The 27,302-nt window shown below is 38.3% G+C and overlaps 2 protein-coding genes across 4 annotated transcripts in view; both read right to left on the bottom strand.

Annotated features, from left to right (window-relative positions):
- Window positions 1-27,302, bottom strand: part of LOC133525256 (protein cramped) — a 90,843-nt gene that overhangs the window by 17,515 nt on the left and 46,026 nt on the right. For 2 of the 3 annotated variants that reach the window (XM_061861546.1, XM_061861547.1), the window contains exons 11-19: window positions 26,632-26,826; window positions 24,237-24,474; window positions 22,049-22,172; window positions 20,720-20,816; window positions 19,074-19,154; window positions 10,709-10,832; window positions 9,269-9,353; window positions 8,005-8,114; window positions 410-619 (exon numbers count right to left, since the gene is read on the bottom strand). In XM_061861546.1, the coding sequence (XP_061717530.1) occupies window positions 410-619; window positions 8,005-8,114; window positions 9,269-9,353; window positions 10,709-10,832; window positions 19,074-19,154; window positions 20,720-20,816; window positions 22,049-22,172; window positions 24,237-24,474; window positions 26,632-26,826 (1,264 nt within the window). Of the gene's footprint in view, window positions 1-409; window positions 620-7,956; window positions 8,115-9,268; window positions 9,354-10,708; window positions 10,833-19,073; window positions 19,155-20,719; window positions 20,817-22,048; window positions 22,173-24,236; window positions 24,475-26,631; window positions 26,827-27,302 lie in introns of all 3 variants that reach the window. The other variant, XM_061861548.1, reaches the window with a different exon arrangement.
- Window positions 5,191-7,871, bottom strand: LOC133525258 (uncharacterized). The gene has a single exon (XM_061861551.1). The coding sequence runs from the start codon at window positions 7,661-7,663 to the stop codon at window positions 5,834-5,836; it is 1,830 nt and encodes a 609-aa protein (XP_061717535.1). The 5' UTR covers window positions 7,664-7,871; the 3' UTR covers window positions 5,191-5,833.

The following is a 27,302-nucleotide window of genomic DNA, read 5'->3' as shown; positions in this document are numbered from 1 at the left end:
GGCCTTGTACATCACACAGAGTCACAGACACTTACAGAGAATACAGTATTCGGACTGCCAATGTAATTTGAATCAATATTATAATAAATTAAAATATTTTCTTCCAAATTCAAACGAAACAAAAAACGCGACTCTCTGTTCCAATTAAAATTGATTGAAATTTCATTGTAGACAATTAATTTAATCGTTATATAAAAGTATAATAATCAACTCACTCGCGATATCCCCACCCAAAGCTTTCTTCTACGTCTGACTACTTTGGCTCGAGTGGCTCGGCTGACTAGGCTCGTTCGGCTCGGTCAGCTCGTTATCGGCAGGTTTGCTTGCCGCGACTAGTTTCTCAACCTCTGTATCTGATACGTCGATTTTGAATAAAGAAATAACAAAAAATCAACTCATATAAACTTACTCGCAATATCTCCGCCTTCAGCTTTCTTCTCCTTCTCACTAGTTTGACTCGAGTCACTCGGCTGACTAGGCTCAGCGCTCGGCTCGGTCGGCTCATTCTCGTCAGGCTTGCTTGCCACTCGTTTCTCGACCTCCGTCGCGGTTATGTCGATTTTGAATTCTTTAGTGTCTTCTTTAGAGTCGTACGATTCGTCTTGGATTTCTTCTTCAGCTTGAAAACAGAAGATTCAGTCAGAAAATTTTAATAAATAAACACTGATTTCTATCAAGCTTTCATACCAAGAAAAATTATAGACACAGATACGCTCAAAATAACTTTTTCTAGGATCAAACATTTACAAATACGAGGGTTGCTATGAAAGTTGCTAGCTGCTTTGGTTCTACTCATGCGATTACAATATTATTTATCCCATTATGAGGGATATTATAGTACTTATAGAGGTGACGTCAATTCGTTTTTAGGAAACGCGTAGTTTTACTTCGACGTGCCGAAGCGTAGCCATAATTTTATATACATTTTCAGTTTAAAAACATATTCGATTTTTAGGTGTGCCAATGGCGAAACTCGACGGTATTTTTACGTATAAATTATTTTGATTGAGTGAACATAATTATGACTAAATAGGTGTCAATAATGAGTCATTTCATCAAAAGTAGTCAATTCAGACATTTAAAAAAATGTGCATTGTAAATAGCGGAAGGAACCGAATAATTAGTACCGGGTAAATTTTTAATTCGATTTTCAAAGATTTCAATACGTAATTCATTCCATTGTGACATAATTGCCGTTTTTTTTCTTATATGCATTGTGACTCACTCTATCATTAAGCAAAATGTGAGACGCAAATACACATTGGGCCAAAAAAAATTGACAGGTGGAATACCACCCTATTTCAGTTTATAGTTAAATTCTTATCATCATACTGTTGTCTGAGAGATCAAAGTTCACACATTTGACAGCTGTCTATTGAAGTTTGTAGTGATGCGGCTAAGACGTATGTGTCAGGGTAGGCGTCAATGATACTCGAGTTGGACTTCAAGACTGTTTATTAATAATCTAGGGTGGGTGCACAATTCTCAACTACCGACATCTTCCTTCTTAAAATCAAAAATAAGAAAACAACATCCTTTAAAGAAGCATGCATTACCTTAATTCTATTAACCTAGTACTTTAAACAAACCTATGCTTTTCCATAGATTGTAAAGAACCAATACAATAATATTAGTTATTTAGATAACATTTGTATATTATATAATTCTTTGTTTTTACTAAATACATTATTCTACTTTTACAATTTTAACTAATAAAATAAGTATTTATTGAATTTGAACATTATTTAGGTACCTACTTGTTTTTATGAAGTACATATCTTATTATTATTTTTAATTGTTCATACTTTTTTAACTTTCTAACATATTTATTTTCTTTATACAATATTAAATGCGTTTTAGTTTATAATGTTTGTTTATTATTAGGTACTATCTTTTTTTTTACATAATGTATGCATACCTAAATAAACATTAAATATAATATTTTACTTAAATTTATCGAAATTGAAAAATTAATCTACTAAACGATTATCTTAGTATATTTGAGTATTCATTTTTAGGGTTCCGTAGCCAAATGGCATAAAACGGAACCCTTATAGTTTCGCCATGTCCGTCTGTCTGTCTGTCTGTCTGTCTGTCTGTCTGTCTGTCTGTCTGTCTGTCTGTCTGTCTGTCTGTCCGAGGCTTTGCTCCGTGGTCGTTAGTGCTAGAAAGCTGAAATTTGGCATGGATATATAAATCAATAAAGCCGACAAAGTCGTACAATAAAATCTAAAAATTTAATTTTTTTTAGGGTACCTCCCCTACACGTAAAGTGGGGGTGAAATTTTTTTTCGCTTCAACCCTAGAGTGTGGGGTATCGTTGGAAAGGTCTTTCAAAACTAATAGGGGTTTTCTAGAAACATTTTTTGATAAAGTGAATATATTCGGAGATAATCGCTCCGAAAGAAAAAAAAATTGTGTCCCCCCCCCTCTAACTTTTGAACCATAGGTCCAAAAAATATGACAAAAATCGTGGAAGTAGAGCTTAAGAAACACATTAAATGAAAACTATAGCGGACATGATCAGTTTAGCTGTTTTTGAGTTATCGCAAAAAGTTTTCCTTTCATAGTAAAAAGACTTACTTTAATTAGGTACTGATTATGCAAATTTGCCTATTTGTTTAACTCGGGTGAAAGGTACCGTTTCATCCCTTGGTTAACAATTTACTATACTTTAAGCTCCAGTTTAGCTTATTGTGACGTAAGAGTAACTACGGAACCCTACACTGAGCGTGGCCCGACATGCTCTTGGCCGGTTATTACTTATTTTAACAACCTATTAGGCAGGCAGGTCTCCAACAGGCAGGTATACTTGAATTCCAGTTATGTACTCCAATTGCCCCATCTATTGGGAGGTATCACTGTCCTGCCGGAACGAGTTACATAAGAATCAGTTTGGTTTGTGTTTACATTAACAATATTTGAATTGGGAACCGAAGTTGATGTGAATTGCATTTGCGGCGGAAGAATGTGGTCGTAATCGAACCCATACTCCGGATCGGTTTCCGGACGGTGCGGGGAGTCCTGTATGATGTGACGTCTATTCCGTATTATTTTATTACCGTTTCCCATTAATATTTGATATGACCGATCTCTTAAAATTTTACTAACCGTTCCGCTTTTCCAAATGCTGTTATTGTCATGCCTTACCTTTACTTTTTGCCCTACTTTTAAGGGAGATAAGTTTTTTGCGTTTATGTCGTAATACATTTTATATTTATTTTGACGGTCAATTAATCTGTTCCTAACGCTGTGATTAAATGTCGCATCTAAGACTGTTTCGCGTAGTGGTAGAATGCTACGTAATTTTCTATTTTGAAGTAATTCTGCCGGAGAGGGTAAGTATTCGCTAATTGGTGTATTAAGATATTCTAGCAAGGCTAGGCGAAAATCGGTCGACGTATAGGTGCATTTTTTTATAATATTTTTATTACCTGAATGCTGCGTTCTGATTGTCCATTGGACTGGGCATAGTGAGGAGAAGAGCGTACGTGATTAAATTGCCATTCATTTGCAAAATTACTAAATTCACGTGAAACAAATTGAGGTCCTCCGTCGGACATAATTATCTCGGGTATTCCGTGACTACTAAATATACATTTTAACTCATCTATTATCGCGTGAGAGAGTGTGCTACGCATTTCGCGTACCTCCACATATTTGGTATAGTAATCGACAATCAGTAAGTAATTTTTCCGATTGATATGAAATATGTCAATACCTATTTTAGACCATGGTCTCTTTGGTACTTCGTGTGGAATTAGTTTTTCTTTTGTGTTGTTTTTTCTAAATGTTAAACACGCTTGGCAATTTGATATAAAGTTTTTTAATTGATTGTTTATTTCGGGCCAAAACAATAACTCTCGCGCTCTTAACAAACACTTTTCAAGGCCAAAATGCGCATAATGTATCTTTTGAAGCATGTCACCGCGTAACTTTTTAGGTATTATTATTCGACATCCTTTCCATAATAATCCATTTCCTTCTGTTAAATCCTCTCTGTATTGCCAATACGGCTTCACAACATCTTCTACGTCTTTTTTTTCTTCTGGCCATCCTTTTCTAATATACTTTCTTAACAGCTGCATCTCACTATCACTATCTGTTTCTTTTTGTAGTATTAAATAGTGCGTATCAGTTAGCTCATTGTATGCACACACTGTGTGCACCGCCTCTGTAAGTTCGTCTTGCAGGTCATGATGATCACTGGAAGAGGCCGCGGGCGGCTCGTAGGCGCGCGATAAAGCGTCCGCGATATGCAACTGCTTGCCTGGTTTGTAAACCAGCTGAAACGAATATGGTTGGAGCCTTAATAGCATGCGCTGTAATCTGGGTGGGGCATCCACAATCGGTTTTTTTATTATACTCAACAGGGGCTTATGGTCAGTTTCAATCGTTATATCTGAGCGCCCATAAATATAACCATAAAACTTCTCACATGCGTATACGCATGCATATAACTCTTTCTCTATTTGTGCGTATCTCTGCTCAGTTTTTGTAAGTGCTTTTGAGGCATAACACACGGGCAGACCATCTTGTAAAAGTACACATCCCAGGCCACTCTTACTCGCATCTACTGAAAGTTTTATGGGCTTAGACATACTGTAATATTGCAGCACTGGTTTTTCGGACAAACATTATTTTATGATATTCCATGTGTTTTCATGTCTCTCACTCCAATGCCACTCTATATCTTTCCGCAACAATTCTCTGAGTGGTTCGGTTTTATTAGAAAGATTAGGTATGAAATTACCCACGTACGTTGTTAATCCTAACAAACGTTCAACGTCCTTACTGTTCTGTGGCCTAGGCATATTAATAATAGCCGATATATGACTATCATCTGGGTATAGACCTTTCCTCGTAATTTTATGTCCTAAGTATTTAATTTCCTCAAGACCAAATTTACACTTAGCAAAATTTAATTTTAAATTAATTTTACGACATCTCTCTAATACCTGTCTCAACCTCTCATCATGCTCAGATTTCGTTTTTGCAAAGACTAAAATGTCATCTACGTACATACAAACTCCTTCGATATCGTCAAAATTCTCATATATTTTGCGATGGAAAACCTCACACGCAGACGATATTCCATAGGGCATACGTAGAAACTTATATCTCCCAAACGGTGTATTAAAAGTGCAAAGATCACTATTTTCTATTTTTACTTGCCAAAAACCATTCCCTTAGGTCGCGTGGTCCGATCGACTAGTCCGATCAATCGGAATACGAAGTTTTTTTTTTCCTGTTGGCTCGATTGATCGGACTATAAAGACTTAGAAAATCCTGTCAGTCCTACTATTGGTGTAATGGGATTTTAAAAGTTCGTCTAGTTCGATCGATCGAACCACGAGACCTTGAAAAATCCTCTTAATCCGATCACACAATTTTTATTTTTCCTGTTTGTCCGACCGGTACTTTCATGGTTACTTTTGTAATCTACCAACATCTCAAAAGTGTTTTCTCACTTTAATTAGCCATACACGAACGGTTTTGCCCGTCGGATCGGGCACATCCGTGGCTATATCTCACCACACACCGACGGATTTGCCTGCGGACGGGTGCCCGGCGGGCAGATCCGTATCTATATTTCTCGACACACACGCACGGATGTGCCCGCTGGCGGTACATCTGGCGGGCTGATCCGACGGGCAAAACCGTCCGTGTATGGCTAGCTTTTCGACGCGGAATTATCTACGGTTATTATTAGTCTACGGTTACGTCCGATCAGTCGATGCAACAGGAAAAAAAACGTCCTCGTGGTTCGATCGATCGAACTAGACGAACTTTTAAAATCCCATTACACCGATAGTAGGACTGACAGGATTTTCTAAGTCTTTATAGTCCGATCAATCGAGCCAACAGGAAAAAAAAACTTCGTATTCCGATTGATCGGACTAGTCGATCGGACCACGCGACCTAAGGAAACCATCCCTTTAGTAGCATCTAGTGTGCTAAAATACTGAGCCCCTGACAAATTCGAAACTATTTCGTCTAACGTAGGCAACCTAAAGTGTTCTCGTTTTATAGCTTGATTCAATTCTTTCGGGTCTAAACATATCCTAAGATCTCCATTTGGTTTTTTTACGATAGTCATGCTGTTGACCCAATCAGTAGGGCCCTCAACCTTTGCTATGATATCTTGTCGCTCCATATCTTCTAACTTTGCCTTTAGTTTTTCTCGCAATGGTATTGGTACCTTTCTTGGAGCGTGCACCACAGGCTTGCATTCGCGATTCACTCTAATTGTATAACTACCAGGCAAACAATCTATACCCTGAAATACATCTTTATATTCCGTAACAAAAGCCGGAGAGTTCAATTGCTCCATTTCACTCACTGCAAATACTCTTTTAACCAAATTCATTACCTTGCAATCATATTTACCTAATACAGGAGAGGACGGCACATCCACCACTTTAAATTCCAAAAAATATACATTATCTTTATATACCACTTTCAAAAAACATTTGCCTAGAACTTCCAAGTTCTTTCCAGAATAACCGTGAAGCCGCGACGTGGTAACCATTAAATTTTCTTTGCTTAAACCAACTTGAGATAAGTAGCGTAATGGCAAAACATTAACTTCGGCTCCCGTATCAAGTTTAAACCTTAAATTATGGCTATTAATATTTAAAACAATCGACCATTCATCTATCTCATTATTAAGACAATATATTACCTGTTGGTCCGACTCCTCAATTTGATATACGCCACACATACGCGAAAAGTGATTCATGCGCGAACACCGTAAACAACGTTTCCCATACGCTGGGCACGCATAGTTTCCGTGCGTTGTACCACATTTGTTACAACAACGAGTACCGTTATTATACACATTATGCGCCGCACTACGAGCACCAGCGGCGCTCCCGCCCGCGCCAGCCGCCGCTCGCGCCGACACGGTCGAGTCCTGCGCGCGCCAACCGCTCCTGCTCCAAGCTCCCGCGCCGCGCCCGGCGCCACGGCCGCCTCGCGACCCCGCGAACCGTCCACGGCCGCGACCGTAACCTCCTCTTTGTGATATTTGCCATACATTATTATCTTGCAATGAATTGTTGTTGTCACCCGTCGTTATGTTATGTACCGATTTCTCTTGCGAGTCTTCAACAATTTTTTCCGAATACACTTTAGATACTATAGCCGCTCGACAAATCTCCATAGCTTGTTCTAAAGTCAAGTCGGCTTCACGTAATAATCTCTCCCGAATAGCTTTGCTCGCGATGCCACATATCAACCTATCCTTAATTAAGGAATCACATAAAGTTCCAAACTCACATGAAGTTGATAATTTCTTTAAATCAAACACATATTGTTCAATTGTTTCACTTTCTGCCTGATTTCGCGTAAAAAATCGATGCCTCTCAACCGTTAAGTTTTTCTTTTGATCAAAATATTTTTTAAATTCGTCCAAAACCTGTTCTACCGTAGTACACTTCACATTTAGTTGTTCATACAATTCCCTGCACTGTTCACCCACTATATGAAGCAATATATTTATTTGTATGGCCGATGTTTTTTTAGAAAGTTCACACGCGTCGAAATATATTGTAAATCCCTTACTCCATTTTTTCCAACTATCACTTAAACTGCCCGTAGTAATGTTCAATAAACTTTGATCATAAGTAAACGGTAACGGAGGCGTAAGCACTGTTTCCATTTTAGTATATAAACAACTGAGTCCTGTTAATTAAATATTATAACTTTTTATACTATTTTATCTTTGTTTGAACCATTTAAATAATTTCCGGCTGCGCCATGTCAGGGTAGGCGTCAATGATACTCGAGTTGGACTTCAAGACTGTTTATTAATAATCTAGGGTGGGTGCACAATTCTCAACTACCGACAGTATGGTTTGTCAAATCTAGCCATTATAAACGATTTTACAGTCGATTTTGTCATGTGTCAATGTATGAACTCAAATCTCTCCAACAATAAAATACATGTGAAACTTATTGACATAAGATAAAATCTCCACTAATTGTCAGTGAAATACTCACTGTTAATACTTTCTTCATTATCGTCCTGCGCCGAAATGGGTATGCGGCGGTCGCCATCATGAAAGAAGAATTGACCGTTCGACTCGCTCAGCACGTAGAAGAGTGACAGGCTGCAAGCAAATATAAACCTAAGTCCCAGTATCTATAGCGAAGAATATTTTTAGACCAGTATTTTTGATTTTTTTAAATACGAAAGTATACTACGGCTTCTCCATACAATTATAGTCCCCATTTGACTCTCTGCTTATTCATCATCAGGCTTTGTACATCTTTACAAATTATTATCGGCGACGACCGGTTTGGCCTAGTGGGTAGTGACCCTGCCTACGAAGCTGATGGGCCCGGGTTCAAATCCTGGTAAGGGCATTTATTCGTGTGATGAGCATGGATATTTGTTCCTGAGTCATGGGTGTTTTCTATGTATTTAAGTATTTATATTATATATATCGTTGTCTAAGTACCCTCAACACAAGCCTTATTGAGCTTACTGTGGGACTTAGTCAATTTGTGTAATAATGTCGTATAATATTTATTTATATTTATTTATTTAAGCAGCATCTATAATCTAGTGATAGCGCCGCTCGTGGCTATATAAACCGATTCTTGAACGCCATAACCGCCAACATTTACGGCACGTAGACTGAGGGTCCGCACCGAGGCGACCCTCATCGCGCATGTGTTTTATTGCCCGTTTTCGGGCCAAGTCTTGACACTAAGACCTATCATGGGTTTCGCGACCTCTTAAAAGGCGAAATTGTGCTGAAGGTTGCTCAACTTCCTAGCTGTTTTGAGCTACTCAAACAGAGACGGTTGCATTATGCAAGCGCAACGTGGGACGCCCATTATTCCAATTTACAGACTGCGTAAAGCGCGACATGGTTGCGTTTAATATCAACTGCGACTCGTGGGAAGACCTCGCAACAAACCGCGTAGAGGAACTTTTTTTTTTAAGAAGCCTATTAAAATATTTATAAAATATCTGGTGTTGCAATTAGCTTTGCCCCTTCATTTTCCTTTTTTTATTTTTTTTTATGATTTTGAGTTCCAAGTAATGTTCGCAATTTGATTTTCACTGTTAACTCAAATGTATAACCTAAATTGAAATGCATCAAATTGTGTAAAAATATTTTTCAGGAAATATTCAGAGAGGAAAATGGGCACTACTTTTATATGGAGAAGCGGTCTTTCACTTTGCTCTTAATTCACGTTCGAAATTCAAATCTCGGTTCATTTTTACTGGTGTGAAAATGGTGGGTACACTTACTCGTTGGTGGATGTAGGCGGTGGCTTGGGCAAGATACGCGGCGGCACCGGTGGCGAATTCGGGACGATCTTCACCGGGATCAGGTCTGTAAGAAAATTAATTAATACAAATATTAATTTAACTACTCTAATTACCATACTCCGCCCCGATTTCACGGGTAATTTTGACAAATCACTAGTGAAAAAAGTGCAAGGACAAGTGAAAATTAAATCTTAAATATTATTATATATTATAATTATATTTTTTTTAAATATTATAATCGCTTTTACAGTAATATTAACTGAATTATTATTCGATGTTATTTTAATTATTATCAGACTGATGTCAGTTTGGTCTCCACGAACAATTTGAGAATAGCTGCTACTACTAGACTGGGACAGTTAATGGCAACATGTATACTCGCTATTTGGCTTACCATCATCAAATAACCAGTACACATAATCCTTACTGGATAGGCAACCAACACATCACGCCACAGCTAGGGAGGTTCAATAACACACCCAAACGAATGGATGACGAATACTGTGTAGTAAAATGCTAAGTACGTACTAGAATGTTCGATTGCAAAATCTTCAGAAAAAGAGAGCTGCTGTTTCGGTGATATGTTATATCCATTCTATAATATAAAGTAATCCTCGTGGCTTGGCGTTATTAGCAATGATATTCTGTGTTAAAAAAGTACCAATACCAAAACCTCTTGCATTAGCATGCACATAGAAGGCGAACAAAACGTATAAGTACTCATGATTGACGAAAAATTGAACGCCCAATGTCAAAATATATATGGAGCAAACTGACATTAGGAAATGCATAGTAGATGCTAATAACGTTTGTTTATAATTTTTGTCAAGGTAAGTATTTCATACGAAAGTAAACATAATGCGATACAATTTAAGTGATAAATTTGCAAACGCACATTTTAAAACATTGAATACATAAAGTGTTCAATATTAAACGACGTTTTCGTAAGTTGATCATTGTTATAAACGTAAAATTGAATAGCGAGTGAATGAATGATTAAATACCATGAAATTACGACTAATTCACATTAGTTCTGTTAAAATATCCATAGAAGTCACTGAAAGAAATATACGCCGTCCTTTTTTTCTTGTTTTTTGCTATTATAAGCGCATTTTTTCACAGAACAGTTCGTCATGTTTGACAATTGTCGTTGTCGACGGCCGAAACGAGACTGGGAGCAAAAGTCGTGCCCAAGCCGTTCGAGCATTACTTTTATGGGGCCATTTTTTTCGGCTAATTGTGAATCCAGTTAGTGATACTTACATCGATGGTTTCAGTGATATGTTATATCGATTCTATAATATAAGGTAATCCTCATGCTTGGCGTCTTTAACGATGATATTCTGTATTAACAAAGCACCAATACCAAAATCTCTTGCATCAGCATAAACGTGAAAGGGTGAACAAATGTATACTGACTGCTAGGTGGAGGCAGCTTCGGTAACAAGGGCAGCAGACGTTGCACCACGACGCGGCGGTCGGCGGCGCGCGGTCGGCCGCGGCGCCAGCGGGGCAGGTCCGATAGTGACATCGATAGCGGCGGCTGTGTCCAATCGACAATACATTACTATAGAGGCCGGGAAATAAGGGATTGTCGGCCATAAAGTTACAAACCGGATACAGGGATAAGCATCTGTACCACGAATATAGGTTGAATTTGTTATCTGAGACCAAACTCTGACCATTTTTTTTGGCAAAAACTTATTTTTATTTCTATTATTAAAATTTGTAAAAGAGGGAGTTGGAAGGGGTAGACCTAGGCGGACTTTCTCTGATCAAATCGGGGAGATTATGTATGTAATTATGTACCATGTGATTGGACAGCTAGAGTCCATCTAAGTTATAATAGCTAGTTTTACACCGACTTCAATAGAGCAAAGTGTGGTAGTGTTAGTATAAACGTCATATTTTCATATAAATTTAACATTATTGACGACATTGACACACTTTGCCATTGCAGATGCCATGCGGAGTTACAAGCATACGGCCCGCCTGATGGTAAGCAGTCTCCGCCGCCTATGTACGCCTGCAACTTCAATTTCAATTTTTTTTTTAATTTTCTTATTACACTGTATTAGCCATACTATTTTATTAACATCCAAGCAAAACTCTGCGTTGACATAAACTAGATAAAATGTTTAGCCGTTACGTTGGTAAGCCTGGTATAATACTATATGATATAAAAGCCTAATTTCTAGCTCGATGTTGGAAATATATAAAGTTCACTACTTATTACAGTTTCGTCCAGTATTATTGCAGTTTACCATTTATCAGCTATCGTGACCTATTTTTATCGTAAATATGATGTTAAAATAAAAAACGTGAAAAAATAACGGAATAGTATGGGAATTGACAGAAACACACGTAGCTTTTTTGCCATATTTAGCCACATCAAGCGCTGTGATCGTTCCGGCTTCCCCCACCACCCACTTTGCACGCTCCCAATACAAAGATACACTTATGTCCGTCAATTATCGCACATTTTTTCCTTAAACCTATAACATTTTTAATTACTTGAGTAATACAATTAACAAATACAATTATCCCATACGTCTTTTTCTTCCAAATAATCTGACACTTTCATTTCATTTCATTTCATTTCGTTTAGGTATTTATAAACACAACATATTTACACGTCAAACAGTTCAATTAATCACTTTACATTATACATATATCACTTTATCTTAAGATAATTAATTACATTGGTAGAAATACACTTAGGTTAAGTTATTTATTTGTGTAAAATCTTCGCTGGTCTCAGGTGTTGTCGAGGTGATAAATAAGAGTGGACTGTATAGTATAAACGCTGGTTTACTTCCAAAATTACAAAATACAAAAAGGTGACAAAGTGAATAGTCGTTGGGGGATTGGACAATAACCGTAAGTTTTTGAAAGCTCTGTAAACTGTCAAAGTTTTGAATATAAAATTGCCATGCTAGAATTTGAATAGAGATTTGAAACATTATTGAATTTATACATTTGAATGAATATTTTAATTACAAAATATGCAAACTGAATATAATTAACTATGAGATTATTAGATAACATGAAATTAAAATTATATAAAAAATTACAAAGATGATTTTTATTACACTCCGTAATTAGTTGCGTTACAACGAACTAGGATCAAAAATGGGTGCATTTTTGAACGTTTCGTAACATGCTCCCGGCCTTGAAGTCTGAGAACTTCAATTGTTGGTCTTGAAGCGAGAGGAGAGATGTTGTTTACTACCCCGTCGGGTGGCCTCCTATCTTCGTCTGTATATGCTGTGCTCCGCGTGCGGACCCGTCGCTGCCATGGATGCCTCGGATGACTCGACCGAGAGAAGGCAGTTTTATCCGTCACGACAACCAGAACGCCGTCCATGATCTCTCCTGTTGATGACTGCCACGAATATGGAATTGATGAAGTCCTGGAGTCAGCAATCTGTGCGTGAGACATGAAAATTGTGGATCGCCCTGTGAGGAAATGGGAAGGAGTTATGGGACTTAAAATTGCCTGAATTGGAAACAGAAAAGCAGACATCCCTTCATATATCATGTGCTGTGAAACCGGTGTGAAAGAAAACTGGATGCATTCGGTTACCTTTGGTGACGTTGATGCATTATCAAACAATATTGTCTGCGGGTTACCCCGGTGCGCAATGAGTCGGCGCAAGGCTGCAATTTGAACATGTTTATTAAAATCTGAATAAAGTACGAGGTGTGCTGCTTCCGTTGCAAGACACACAGACGCTGAAATAGTACTGTTTTGGCTGGATATCTTGACCAGATCACCACGCAAGAACGCGCTGTTATAAAACTTGAATATTAAACTGAGCAACACTGGATGACTGGGCTCATAATTGTAGCTGAAGTTGCTCAGTCTTCCCCCCACACAAATGAGTTTGCCATCACCGTGAAACGGAGGAGACCGTGTGAATGTGTTTTCTGGTTGTTGATTGACAACATGAGATTGCTCTGCCATTTCTGGCAAATCAACGATTGATCCCCTATCTGGATTGCTTTCTAAGCGACGCTCTATTGAAAGAGACGTTACCGGAGGACGTTGATATGAGTCCCCAAGAACCTCAGGCGACTCCTTCAACTGCATTGAAACATTGAATTGATCGTCAGGATCGGTCTTTAAAGACTGCTCCACACAAACGTTTTGCTTTGACTGAATTGAATCTGACGGTATGTCATGTGAATTGATTTTTGGTAAATTGATGAAGTCTGAATTGTGTGCCCTGACAACGGTACTAGCAGAGCTTACCTCCGAGACATTGACGGGAAAATTACGCCTCGAATGTTTTTGAATTAGCACTTGCGCAGACGACATGCTCGCGAAGTAGGTATCTTCGAAGAGAGTCCACTCCTCTCCGATATCCCCTTCGCTTGCAGACGCAGACAAAATCTCGACGTCTGTCTGTAATGCATTAAATTCATCGTATAAAGGCTCTGTATTGTCAAATCTTAACTGTAACTCGGCAAGCTGCAAATCACTCAATTGCGGCTCGGCTGCTACATTCGAAACGAACTTCTGAAAGGCATTAAGTTTGCCTTTAATAATCCCACGCTTGTAATTAAGTTTATGTAAATTTTGTTCAGAAGACATTGTGAAAAAATGTGAATTAATTAATGACCCTACTCCAAACAAATTTGAAATTATCTTTAAACAGAATTTGCAATGCGAAAGAACTAGGCGCTTTACTTTTATGCAATGCAGATGCGAGATGCAATAAAGTTATGTAACCACTTAATCACTTTGTTTACGCCTTCTCGGCACACTGCAGTTTACTATAAAAATTGATCGATTAACGTGTGCTGGTGAAGTTATAATGGTTTTAAATTGAAATTAGACTATTGAATTGATTAGTTAATGTATATTGTGATTAATGAACTGTTAGATATCAAGTTGGAAGTGAAATTGTGAAATGAAATCTTAATATTACTGTGAAATGTGCTAAGAGGTTATATCTGCCTACAATTATGAATACCGCTAATGAATACTTTTGAATATCTACTTGCTACTGATCAAATGATGGCAATGAAGACAATGAATCTACTTTCTGCACTGGATGGAAAAGTAATGAATAATGGATATGGTTGAACTGAATATGGATATGGATATGGTTGAAATGTATGGATGATGCAGCTACAACAAAAAACAAAGGAAATGTGAATTGAAAGGAAATGGAACGATCTCACAATTTCGTGCTTGTTCCTTCTGTGCTGACTGCCTCTGGATCTGAAGAGCACTGCTGTCTCATTCAACTGCAATGTTGGTTGATGTTGATCCCCACTGGATGCTCCTGGACTGGTCTGGTTGGTGCTGGATGGGCTGGATTCCGTAACTGACTCCGGTTACGGCTGGATTCCCACTGCAATGGGATGCTCCGTGTGTTCGTCGATGCTGTATCCACTCGTCGTTGATCCTGACTGCTGGGACGCGATGAGTGTCAGCTCTGGAACTTGCACGTAGCTGGATGTGCCCTACGCCAACCTGGATGACCCACGGCTTCACTGGAACCGTTGAATATGTGGAGCACGACTCGATGCCACAATCTTGCCTTCTCGTAATTCAGAGGCTTCGTAAGGACCATGTAAAATCCAAATTACGTATATGGATTCCAAATTGCAAAAAATCAAAAAAATACAAGAAGTGGCAAAGTGAATAGTCGTTGGGGAATTGGACAATAACCGTAAGTTTTTGAAAGCTCTGTAAACTGTCAACGTTTTTAACACAAAATTGACATATTTAAATTAGAACATAAAGACATTGAGCAACGATTGAATTAAACATTTCATTGAATATTTTAATTAAAAAATATGCAATCTGAATGAAATTAATTATTAGAATATTTGGATACATTAAATTAAATTATATAAAAAAAATATTGATTTTTAATAGCAAACATTAATGACTTAACCTAACGAATAAAGGATCAAAAATGAGTCCATTTTTGAACGATTCGTAACATGCTCCCGGCCTTGAAGCAATCAAGCTTCAATTATGTGTCGACAGGAAGAGGACAGATGTTGTTGAAAGCCCGTCGGATGACTCCTCGCTTTGTCTTTATGTCTGCCACGCGTGCGACACCGTCACTGCCATGAATCACTCGGTCGACTCGACCGAGTTGCCAGAGGAGGGGAGGCAGAGTTCTATCCTTGACGACAACCAGACCGCCTTCCTGGAGTGCTCCTGCGGATGAATGCCATTTTGTCTTCTGTTGAAGCCAGAGGATGTACTCGTTGGAAAAACGGTGCCAGAATTGCTGTTTGAGCAGCTCAATGCGTTTCCAACGTTGGAGTGATGAAATCTTGGAAGCTGTGATCTGTGGGTGTGGCACGAAATTTGTGGATCGCCCTATGAGGAGGTGGGAAGGAGTTAGGGGGCAAAGGTCATTTGGGTCGTCTGACATTGGAGTCAGCGGCCTTGAGTTTAAAATTGCCTCAATCTGGATCAGCAGAGTAGACATCTCTTCGTATGTCATGTGTGTTTGGTCAAGTACCCGGCGGAGGTGATGTTTAACCGATTTTATGACAGATTCCCATAAACCGCCAAAGTGTGGTGCATAAGCCGGTATAAAAGAAAACTTGATACCTTCGGCGACCTCTGATGAGGACGATGCATTTAGAATTTTTGCGAATTCGTTACAAGTACCTTGAAAAGTCGTGCCATTATCAGAGAATATTGTCTGCGGCTTACCCCGGCGTGCAGTGAATCTGCGCAAGGCTGCAATGTAAGCCTCTTTTGTTAAATCCGAAACAAGTTCGAGGTGCACTGCTTTCGTTGCAAGGCACACAAACGCACAAATATATGCCTTAACAAGTACAAAAAGGTGACAAAGTGAATAGTCGTTGGGGGATTGGACAATAACCGTAAGTTTTTGAAAGCTCTGTAAACTGTCAAAGTTTTGAATATAAAATTGCCATGCTAGAATTTGAATAGAGATTTGAAACATTATTGAATTTATACATTTGAATGAATATTTTAATTACAAAATATGCAAACTGAATATAATTAACTATGAGATTATTAGATAACATGAAATTAAAATTATATAAAAAATTACAAAGATGATTTTTATTACACTCCGTAATTAGTTGCGTTACAACGAACTAGGATCAAAAATGGGTGCATTTTTGAACGTTTCGTAACAATTTGGCTTTTTTGGTTGTTATTTGGCTTTATAGTACGATTTTTCAATTTGAATTTATAATCTGGCAAATTAATAATATGATTTGGAATTTTCTTGTAGAAATGTACTGCTTGTCCAATAAATGATTTTCGAGCTTTAGCAAGTCGTAAGCGGCGCACAGCAAGTCTTCTAAGATTGTCCATAAATTTATATTTATTCATCTACATATTTAAACACGGGCGCACTTTGTAAATTAGCTGTCAACATCATGAGTATACAAGGTGGCCAAAAGTTCCGTTGCCAGGGAGGTTTTGGGTTTATACTGAGCAACTTTTGCTATGGGCCCAACCCCGAAATCGCGAAAAAGTTTTGTACCCTCCCATAGAAAATGGACCAGCTAAAATGTATGAGGCAGTCAGATTTTTTTTTCGCTATTTTGGGGTTGGTCCAATACTAAAAGTTGCTCAGTATAAGCCCAAAACCTGCCTGGCAACGGGAATGCACATATTTTTTGGCCACGTTGTATATTTAATTGTAATAAAAAATTGTTTTTATGTAACTATATACAAAGTAAGTAAATTGATAGCAATTTGCTTACATTGTATAGTATCTATTTTTATGCTATACTTATTACTGTACAGGTTGTAATTGTACGCGATATAAACAATTACCTTTATGATAACGTCTGTACGTGAGAGAGCATGATTATTGTTCATGTTTGCACGTGTCATACTGAAAATTATGTCTAATATATAACGCGGTTATCACTAGGGATGCCACGAATATTCGGCAAATATTCGGTAATTCGGCCTATTCGGCCACTTTGCCGAATATTCCGTATTGGGCCGAATACAAAATATCTGTTGTCAATGTCTGTGAACACACTGCTTTGCGCATTACTATTAATACTTACTGTTATCTCTGTGTAACTTTTCTTTTTATATGTTTTTTGTTTTTTTTGACGACCGGTTTGGCCTAGTGGGTAGTGACCCTGCCTACGAAGCTGATGGTCCCGGGTTCAAATCCTGGTAAGGGCATGTATTCGTGTGATGAGCATGGATATTTGTTCCTGAGTCATGGGTGTTTTCTATGTATTTAAGTATTTATAAATATTTATATATTATATATATCGTTGTCTAAGTACCCTCAACACAAGCCTTATTGAGCTTACTGTGGGACTTAGTCAATTTGTGTAATAATGTCATATAATATTAATTAATTAATTTATTTATTTATGTGCAATAAAGAAACTTTTATCTTTAAATTAATGTGACTCAAAATATTCGGTCGCTTAATATTCGGCGGTTAGGCCGGGAGAGAGGCCAAATATTCGATATTCGGCCAAAACCCCTATTCGGAACATTTCTAGTTATCACACTGATGCTGATACGCACGCTGATGTGCGAGCGAGACAGCTCTATACACGCATATAGGGATGTCCCGCTCGGACACCGGAGTGAAGATCGCCGATCAAAGATCATTCATACATACCTGAGGTATAAAGTCTACTTTTACGAGTAGATTACACATAATGAGCTAAAATTATCATGTGGAACTTCATTAAAGACGATCTTGACCTTATGTCAGCTCCCGAGCAAGTTCAGATCATAATTTTAATAGCGGTATCATATTTTAGTGGGAATTTATTACAATGGTAGGCTAGTTACTAAGAATTTACATATAATTAGTCACGTAAGTTGCGCAGACCACACGATAGAAATAACATTTCAGAATAGCGGGATGGCGTGAGGAAAACGTAAATAAAACACGATTGATTATAGTTCGAAGGGGTTTAAAACTTGAAAGGTAAGGTAGAAGTACTAGTGCTCGACGCTGCACTAGTTACCGACACACCGACATGGGCACTTTATTTCATGGAAATATAGGTTACATTTGAACGAAGATTTTTCGGTATTCGAACTTAATCCTTGTCACTTTGACATAAAGTGCCCATGTCGAGTACTAGTGCAGAGTTGCACTTTCGTCACTCCCGAGTGACTAAAGTAGGCTTGTTCGAGCTGCTGAGGTGAGAAAGATTTTTTATGAAATTTGATGTATATTAACCATAACTATGCCCTTTCGTATGACTTTGTCCGATTATAATAAGAAATGCGAGCCAAAAACAAATTCCATATACATTTTAAATACCAACTTTTGTAATAATTTAAAATTCCAAAAAAAATCAAACGAGGGGGCATAGCTATGGTTGATATACATCTAATTGTGTTAAAATATTTTCAATAACTTTATCATCCAGAGAGGAAAATTAGGAGTACGTTTGTATGAAAAGGCATATTTGCGCGGGCTCGGGACCCTGAATGTACATTTTATTTTATAACTATTTAATTCCACTATTTATCCTCATAAGGCCCAATGTGCATTATAATGTACAGTCAGATGCAGAGGGAGGTGACCTTGCATATACTAGTCGTATGCAGGGGGGTCACCTCTCTCTGCAGCTGACTGTACATTTCGTTTCTATGTACCTCAACATTTATAAACCAAAAAAAGGAGCAATAAAATAAAACTCATCTTAATTTGCTATACAACAATGTTTCAATTAAAAACTGATTTTTTTAAAGGCTTTACGAGGATATCGTTTGAAATGTTTATGTAAATACGGCATACGATGAAATAAATAAAAAAGTATAGTATGGTACCTCGCTGGCGGGCTTGGGCGCGATGGGCGTGGGGTGGCGGAACAGCGGCTCGGGCCGCGCCGGCGCCAGCGGCGGCTTGGCCTGCCCACACACACAAGCACTTACACAATACTCATATACATTACATTTCATGCTAAAACATGGTTATAAAAGGTGTTATAGGTAAAAAACTTAAGTAAGTCACCTGTTGTATGTAGTTGTGACGTGTTCGAATCATACCCCGGGGTTTTCGGTGCGGGAATGTTTTACACTAGCCAAAAAACAGGTTAAAACTATAAAAACTAATACTATTTTAATATTTCTAAGCGCATTTGAAGCTTACCATCTATTTTTAATTCATAGTTTGGTAATTATTTTACAATAGACGAAGTTATAAATACAAGAAAACATTCCCGCACCGAAAACCCCGACGTATGGTTCGAATAGACATTTGTTTTGTTTGTGTGTGTCTTTTAAACGTGTATTGTCTATTCGAACACGTCACAACTACATACAACAGGTGACTGACTTAAGTTTTTTACCTATACATCATTTGGTGCAAGGGCGTAGCACTGTCGTAAAAAATAGTTTAAAACTAAAAAAAAATTATTCAAAACAAAATATGATTAAATTGGTAGTTGCAGTGGAAATATAAATAATAAGAGTAATGAATAATAGTCAATTCGTAATAAATAAAGTATATTAGAATGATAAAATTAAATACTATAAATTATATATAAATTAGTTAAATTGTCATCTAAGTACCCAGTAATAGTATAATAACCAGGGATCGGAACCGGTTTTTTGGAAAAACTTTGAAATAAACATATATTTCGGTTTATTTTATACTCCAAATATAGGACTCGGTTGTGTTTTTAGATAACGACTTCGTATTATTAGATTGCCCAATTAGAAATGAAATAATTAACAAAGAACGAAAAAATACCGTTTTCGTTCCCATACAAAAAATATCGGTTTCCGATCCCTGATAATAACATTTTAAGACAACTAATTGTTTAAGACGTCTTATGAAGGTAGAGAGGTTGAGAGGTGGGTAGAGGTTCTTCGTTTCTAAGTTTGTCTGGTAATTTATTGAACATTTTTATTACCATGACGTATGTGCTTTTTGAGTGCATTTTCAATTTTGATGGCGGCAGCATAAGCATGTTTCTGTGCCTGACTGAGTAAGCTCTAGATAAAACCTCTTCTCGTTTGTTAAACACACCTCATAATATTCCAGCAGTGCGTTCTGAGCCTAGCGTGCGTTCTAAGAGAAACAATATTGGCAAGGACGTAGTCAAATGTACCTGATGGGACTCCCTCTGGTCGCATAACAACTTTTATCATATTTTTTAGTGTCATAACACTGTATGCATAAAATTGTAAGTCATAAAAACCTTTAGTCAGAATTTTACCTGAGCATAACTGGGTTATTGTCATAAATGAGTTATGTATTAATTTTAATAATAGTCATAAATTTAATTCGCATAAAATTTTAGGTTAGGTTCGTTAGGTATGCACAAAAAATATATGACAACTGCTATCAAATATTATGGCTAAAAATGTATGACACAATATAATATGATGCAATGATGATTATGACACAAGTTGTTATACGTATCAAAGATACGACTTAAATTTTTATGCAAGCCAATATGGACCCGTACCTGATGTTTCCGCTGTGAGCAGACGTGGCCACACGAGCAGCGGGCGAGCGCCCCTCCGACGTGCGGGTTTCCCGCCAACGCTAACAACCGTTTCAGTCTAGAAACACAAACAATTACTTAACTATAGGACTTATATTGACCAGGATATGGACATTGATTACCTTCTGCATTGTTTTCGAGCTCCCGATATCAACTATCCCGATATTGGTACTCGACTTAAAAGCTCTCTGTTATATTTGACGACCGGTTTGGCCTAGTGGGTAGTGACCCTGCCTACGAAGCTGATGGTCCCGGGTTCAAATCCTGGTAAGGGCATTTATTCGTGTGATAAGCATGGATATTTGTTCCTGAGTCATGGGTGTTTTCTATGTATTTAAGTATTTATAAATATTTATGTAATATATATATATATCGTTGTCTAAGTACCCTCAACACAAGCCTTATTGAGCTTACTGTGGGACTTAGCCAATTTGTGTAATAATGTCCTATAATATTTATTTATTAAATAAATAATAAATAAATAAATAAATATTATAGGACATTATTACACAAATTGAATAAGTCCCACAGTAAGCTGAATAAGGCTTGTATTGAGGGTACTTAGACAACGATATATATAATATATAAATATGTATAAAATACTTAAATACATAGAAAACACCCATGACTCAGGAACAAAATATCCATGCTTATCACACAAATAAATGCCCTTACCAGGATTTGAACCCGGGACCATCAGCTTCGTAGGCAGGGTCACTACCCACTACGCCAAACCGGTCGTCGTTATTATTTATTTATTTATTATATTACGGTTGTATTGATAATTTTTATACTCTTTGTACTGGTTTATCTGTTTTTGTTATGGTTATTATTGTATGCTTTTTTTTTTTTTTTATACTACGTCGGTGGCAAACAAGCATACGGCCCGCCTGATGGTAAGCAGTCTCCGTAGCCTATGTACGCCTGCAACTCCAGTTACATGCGCGTTGCCGACCCTAAACCCCCCCCCCCCCCCCGTTGAGCTCTGGCAACCTTACTTACCGGCAGGAACACAACACTATGAGTAGGGTCTAGTGTTATTTGGCTGCGGTTTTCTGTAAGGTGGAGGTACTTCCCCAGTTGGGCTCTGCTCTAGATCTGGAATGACATCCACTGGCTGTGCCCTACCACACAAAGCGAGATGAAATTCACAATGCCCATACCTCTCTTTTGGACGTAGTTTAAGGACATACCCGGGTCCTTATAGGGATTTCATGTAATGTCAATGAATATGACTGAAGGGACTTGTATCCATGGGCATGTAATGAATAAAAAAAATTGTAAACACACCTCTCGCTAACTTGGCTGAAGCCGTCGTCAGGCGGCGCAGGCGCAGGCCGGTTGATCAGTTTTCCGGCGAGGTTCAGGCTGCTGAGGCTTGGCTTTCGTTCCGGGGACGAAACTAGGTGCTCCGCTGAAAACATACAAATTTATATGTATATTTTTCTACTCGTCGACTGCAATGGTTGTATTAAGATTTCATATTCCAAACTATAATTGCGTACTTTTGATGTATGGGCTCCTAACTCAACTATAAAATTCATTTCGATACGCTGTAGTCAACTATAAAAAAAATTGACCAATCACGTGCCGCCGCGCTCCCAAGAAAAGACTAAACTGAGATACTTACCCATTTTTATTAATTGTTTAGGTTTTGTAGTAAAAAAAGTATTATTTTAGAGCAGACTTAATCATAAAATAAACAAGAATTTTTTTTGTTTATGATAACTCGTAGAAAAAGTATTGTATACAATAGTGATATAATCTAGCCTTACTTAGGCAACTCAGCAAGCTTCGTTGCCTATTAAACACGTTATTCGACTGAAAAGCTCTCTATTATATCACGATTGTATAGAATACTATACATTGCATTACTAAATACTTATATACATAGAAAACACCCATGACTCAGGAACAAATATCCATGCTCATCACACGAATAAATTCCCTTACCAGTATTTGAACCCGGGACTACTCACTAGGCCAGACCGGTCGTCAAACTCGTTCGACTTGATAGATCTGTTTATTGTGGGCTTTCCATCAATTGTTGGGACTTTTTTTTAAATCAGCCATAGTGACTAAAAATAATACACTTTTATCTCTGGCATCGAATGATATACATCGCGTCATTCACGACGACGCCTGCCTTGACTCGTATTGTCGTGTAATTAAAGGTTATATTTGCCAAATCTGGGCGTCTTCGTGGATGACACGAAATATAGTCCCTATGACAGTTCTTTTCAATCTGTTTTGGTTGAGCTTAATTCAAAAAATAATTTATGAGAGGGTTTCTCAGGGGTTGATGAGATAACAGAAACGTGTAGGTTAAGAATCAGTCTATTTGACCACTAACACGACATTACTACTCCTAACGTTAGAGTGAGATAAATGGCTTTCGCTCTACTCCGTGTAGCGTGCCGGGAGTTGTCCACGAGAGGCGCGCGCGGGTAATTTGAACGCGGTAGACGTTTGACCGTTGGTGTCATCTACGCGGTTTGCTATAAATTCAAGAAATACGTTTTTGACGTTTTTTTATTACTTCAATGTTACATATCTAAATACATAATGTTAATGTTAATGTTTTAACGTTCCAAAAAATGTCTACAAACATTTTAAGTGACAGCTACTCTATATGAAAATATAGGTATCATTATTTTTCTCTTTTATACTACGTTAGTGGCAAACAAACATACGGCCCGCTTGATGGTCAGCAGCCTCCTTAGCCGATGGACGCCTGCAACTCCAGAGGCGTTACATGTTACATGCACGTTGCCGACCCGAGACGCAACATGCGTCGACGCGAGACGTATACATAGACTAACTGGTATAGTGCCAATCGTTGGGAGTTTTTTTTAATATAAATGGTATGCGAATACCGTCGCCCATAGACTCTCGCAACACCAGAGGGATCGTAAGTGCGTTACCGACCTTTAAGACGGGAGTACGCTCTTTTCTTGAAGGTCATATCGGCCCTGGAATACCGCCAGGGATAGTTCATTCCACAGTTTATCTGTGTTTACTCCACCTGCCTCGAATTCGCGTTATTCGAACAAGTTTTCCCGAACTCGCATATTTTCGATCAAATCGGACGAATAATCACTGACGTCTTAGGAGAGAACATATCAGAGTCACTCTCCCGTCTCTCTCTCATCTTCCACCGAGCTGACCGTACCCTTACCGGATGTACAGTCGCCATCAGATATATCGGAGCGGACAAGGTGCTCAAAAATATCTGAACACTCTAACGCCTTGATAATAGAGGCGTGTTCAGATATTTATGAGCACCTTGGGCCGCTTCGATATATCTGAAGGCGACTGTACGTATTTTTTGCTAATTGGACTTTAGAACATTTTTGCTACTAGAAACAATATACTGAATAGCAAAGAAAATAGGTCTCACAGTAAAACTGTTCCGTACAAAACAACCCATTTTCATTGCTCTCGAGGGTGTTTCAATAATTATTCCAGAATCACTTACTTTTCCGTTCGTCACCAGAGCCATCGTTACTATCCTGCCCGGACGCCTTAGGAGAGAACATATCAGAGTCACTCTCCCGTCTCTCTCTCTCATCTTCGACCGAGCTGTCCGTGCCCTTGTCGGGGGTGCGCTCCGGCCGTTTCTCTTGGGGAGGGGTCTTGTCGAGCTCCTTTTTGGGGAGGGGAGGGGTGGGCTCCGCCCACCAGTAGTCTAGGTCGAGTTTGGAGCGGGCGCCGAACTGAAAAACAAAGTACGAGTATACATGTAACACTTTATACGGTCACGTTTTGTATAGTTGTTAGCTTTGTAGCTGGCCCCCAACGGCTTATCCTTTGTCTATTGTTAACTAAAATCCGTGGGGCCCTGGCGCTCTGAGTCCCTTCAAAGATCTGTCTAAGAGACTCAGAGACGCCACAGGAGATCAAAGAGCTGGCAGCTTCCTCGCTCAACGCATCAGTCTGACGATCCAGCGAGGAAATGCTGCCAGCGTCTTCGGTACTATGCCGCAGGGGCCGTTTTTAGATTTGTTTTAGTTTTATTTTAGATTTAATTTAGTTATATTTTAGTTTTAGTTTACATTATTAATTGTAATAATCACACCATTCAATCAATTATATATGTTATACTATACACATATTTAATGTCATTAACGGGTGTAACACGATTAGTAAGAGTATAATTTTACCATACAGTAAAGAAAATTTATAAATCGAACGAAATAAAGCAAATGCAAAACTGAAATTGACTTAAATTTTATCATTAGTATGTGTAGGACCGTGGAGGAATATTGCAATATTGTCATTATTGACTATATGTACTTACAGTAATATTGAGTTTGTAATTGTTACAAGTGGCAACAAGTTAAAAAACCGGTCAAGAGCATGTCGGGCCACGCTCAGTGTAGGGTTCCGTAGCTACTCTTCCGTCACAATAAGCTAAACTGGAGCTTAAAGTATAGTAAATTGTTAACCAAGGGATGAAACGGTACCTTTCACCCGAGTTAAACAAATAGGCAAATTTGCATAATCAGTACCTAATTAAAGTCTTTTTACTATGAAGGGAAAACTTTTTACGATAACTCAAAAACAGCTAAACTGATCATGTCCGCTATAGTTTTCGTTTAATGTCTTTCTTAAGCTCTACTTCCACGATTTTTTTCATATTTTTTGGACCTATGGTTCAAAAGTTAGAGGGGGGGGGGCACATTTTTTTTTTCTTTCGGAGCGATTATCTCCGAATATATTCACTTTATCAAAAAATGTTTCTTGAAAACCCCTATTAGTTTTGAAAGACCTTTCCAACGATACCCCACACTCTAGGGTTGAAGCGAAAAAAAAAATTCACCCCCACTTTACGTGTAGGGGAGGTACCCTAAAAAAAATTAAATTTTTAGATTTTATTGTACGACTTTGTCGGCTTTATTGATTTATATATCCATGCCAAATTTCAGCTTTCTAGCACTAACGACCACGGAGCAAAGCCTCGGACAGACAGACAGACAGACAGACAGACAGACAGACAGACAGACAGACAGACAGACAGACAGACAGACGGACATGGCGAAACTATAAGGGTTCCGTTTTATGCCATTTGGCTACGGAACCCTAAAAACCATTGATTCATGTTCACAAAATGGCGGCCCAAATGTTGATATCCTAGGGCCTACCGCGAACACCGAAGTTCGCAAATTTGCGGGCATTTTACTCTGTCACTCTAATTACGCCTTGATTGGAGTAAAAGAGAAAGATGCCCTCAATTTGCGCACTTCCATTTTTCGCGGTAGACCGTCTGTATTGACACTTCCTTGTACCACGATACACGCAACAACAGCTTTTGTCGACCAATTCACGATATTATTGCAGACGAGATATAATGACAATAAAATTCGCAATGTAACTCAGTACAGGTCTGATTGTTTACATTATTTATCTCTTTTCGTTGGTCTTTTTTTTATACCATGCCGGTGGCAAACAAGCATACGGCCCGCCTGATGGTAAGCCACCGTAGCCTATGGACGCCTGCAACACCAGAGGTATTACATGCGCGTTGCCGACCCTTTAAAAACCTGTACACTCCTTTTTTGAAGAACCCCATACTGTAGCCCAGATCTCACTTCAGATCAAAGATAATTTAGTATAGAGGCGTATTGTCAAAGTACCTAAATATTGTAGTCAACTAAATTAATTGCCATCTTTCGGCACAGGACTAAAACTTCTTTCACTGACATGTCTAAATATCAAATGTCGCGATCTACTCGATAATATGCTAAAGGTGTATCGCCATCTATTCGAGCATAATTTTTTCATGCTTTTTCGAGGCACGTATTTATCGTACACGGAGTTATATATATATATATATATATATTTGATGTAGATGGAACATTGGATCAACTCACCATAAGATACAAGTCCCCAATAGTAAGATCGCCCGCATCGTACACACTCCACCCCTTCCTGATTTGTTTGACAGCGCTGTCAACGTCAATGTCAGGAGGTTCCTCTTCCTTGGGCTCTTCTGTTTTCGGTTCATCCTCGTTGACTAGGGTGTAGATGGTGCCGCCGCGTTTCTTGGGGCGTATGCGGAATTTCACCTAAACAACATGTGTACATTACCATACAATTGAGAAAAATAGGAAATTCGCAACGAGTGGCGATAAATTCGCAACGAGTGGCGATAAATTCGCAACGAGTGGCGATAAATTCGACACGAATTGCGAGTTACACATGTATCGTACAACGTTTTAGAGTACGTATGTCCCTTTAAGGTACGTAACGGCATAGTTAGATAATGTGCTAATTATCGCACTAGTGCGGGAAAGTAGCACCACTAGCACCATATGTACTATAATAGTACATTACGATACAAGGGCGAAAAATAGGAAATTATAACACGACCGAAGGGAGTGTTTTAAATCGACACGAGTTGCGAATTACCTATTCGCACATGTATCGTACAAAGCTTTACAGTACATAATATATGGCCCTTTAAATGTTCGACACAGTAACGTAATATGCTAATTTTCACACTAGTGCGGTAAAGTAGCACCATATGTACTGTAAAATATAT

The sequence above is a fragment of the Cydia pomonella genome, chromosome 14, assembly GCF_033807575.1.
Source record: "Cydia pomonella isolate Wapato2018A chromosome 14, ilCydPomo1, whole genome shotgun sequence".
Lineage (NCBI taxonomy): Eukaryota > Metazoa > Arthropoda > Insecta > Lepidoptera > Tortricidae > Cydia > Cydia pomonella.
Note: the sequence above shows the minus strand (reverse complement) of the source record. Positions and strands in the feature narration are given on the sequence as shown.

What these genes read in the sequence shown, in the direction of transcription:
- LOC133525258 (XM_061861551.1), bottom strand. Translation starts at nt 7,663, where the DNA reads ATGGAAACAGTGCTTACGCCTCCGTTACCGTTTACTTATGATCAAAGT.